This window comes from Cucurbita moschata, unplaced genomic scaffold (assembly GCF_002738365.1).
Source record: "Cucurbita moschata cultivar Rifu unplaced genomic scaffold, Cmos_1.0 Cmo_Scf00030, whole genome shotgun sequence".
Lineage (NCBI taxonomy): Eukaryota > Viridiplantae > Streptophyta > Magnoliopsida > Cucurbitales > Cucurbitaceae > Cucurbita > Cucurbita moschata.
In genome coordinates this window covers 1,222,434-1,222,806 of record NW_019268546.1, presented here as the reverse complement: position 1 = coordinate 1,222,806, position 373 = coordinate 1,222,434, and the positions used below count along the sequence as shown (strand labels likewise).

Genomic DNA, 373 nt, shown 5'->3' with positions numbered 1-373 from the left:
GGGGTGCGCCCGATGGAGCTCCAACTTGGGTGACAGGGGGTGCGCCCGATGGAGCTCCAACTTGGGTGACAGGGGGTGCGCCCGATGGAGCCTCAACTTGGGAGACAGGGGGTTCGGAAATATGGGGTGTGCCCGATGGAGCCTCAACTTTGGAGGTAGGGGGTGCACCCGATGGAGCCTCAACTTGGGAGACAGGGGGTTCGGAAATATGGGGTGCGCCCGATGGAGCCTCTTGAGTGACAGGGGGTGCGCCCGATGGAGCCTCAACTTGGGAAACAGGGGGTTCGGAAATATGGGGTGCGCCCGATGGAGCCTCTTGAGTGACAGGGGGTGCGCCCGATGGAGCCTCGACTTGGGAGACAGGGGGTGCGAA

The 373-nt window shown here is 63.5% G+C and overlaps 1 protein-coding gene across 1 annotated transcript in view; it reads right to left on the bottom strand.

Annotated features, from left to right (window-relative positions):
* Positions 1-373, bottom strand: part of LOC111464211 (proline-rich protein 36-like) — a 7,302-nt gene that overhangs the window by 4,637 nt on the left and 2,292 nt on the right. The window contains exon 3 of the mRNA XM_023108307.1: positions 10-351. Within this exon, the coding sequence (XP_022964075.1) occupies positions 10-351 (342 nt within the window). The remainder of the gene's footprint in view (positions 1-9; positions 352-373) is intronic.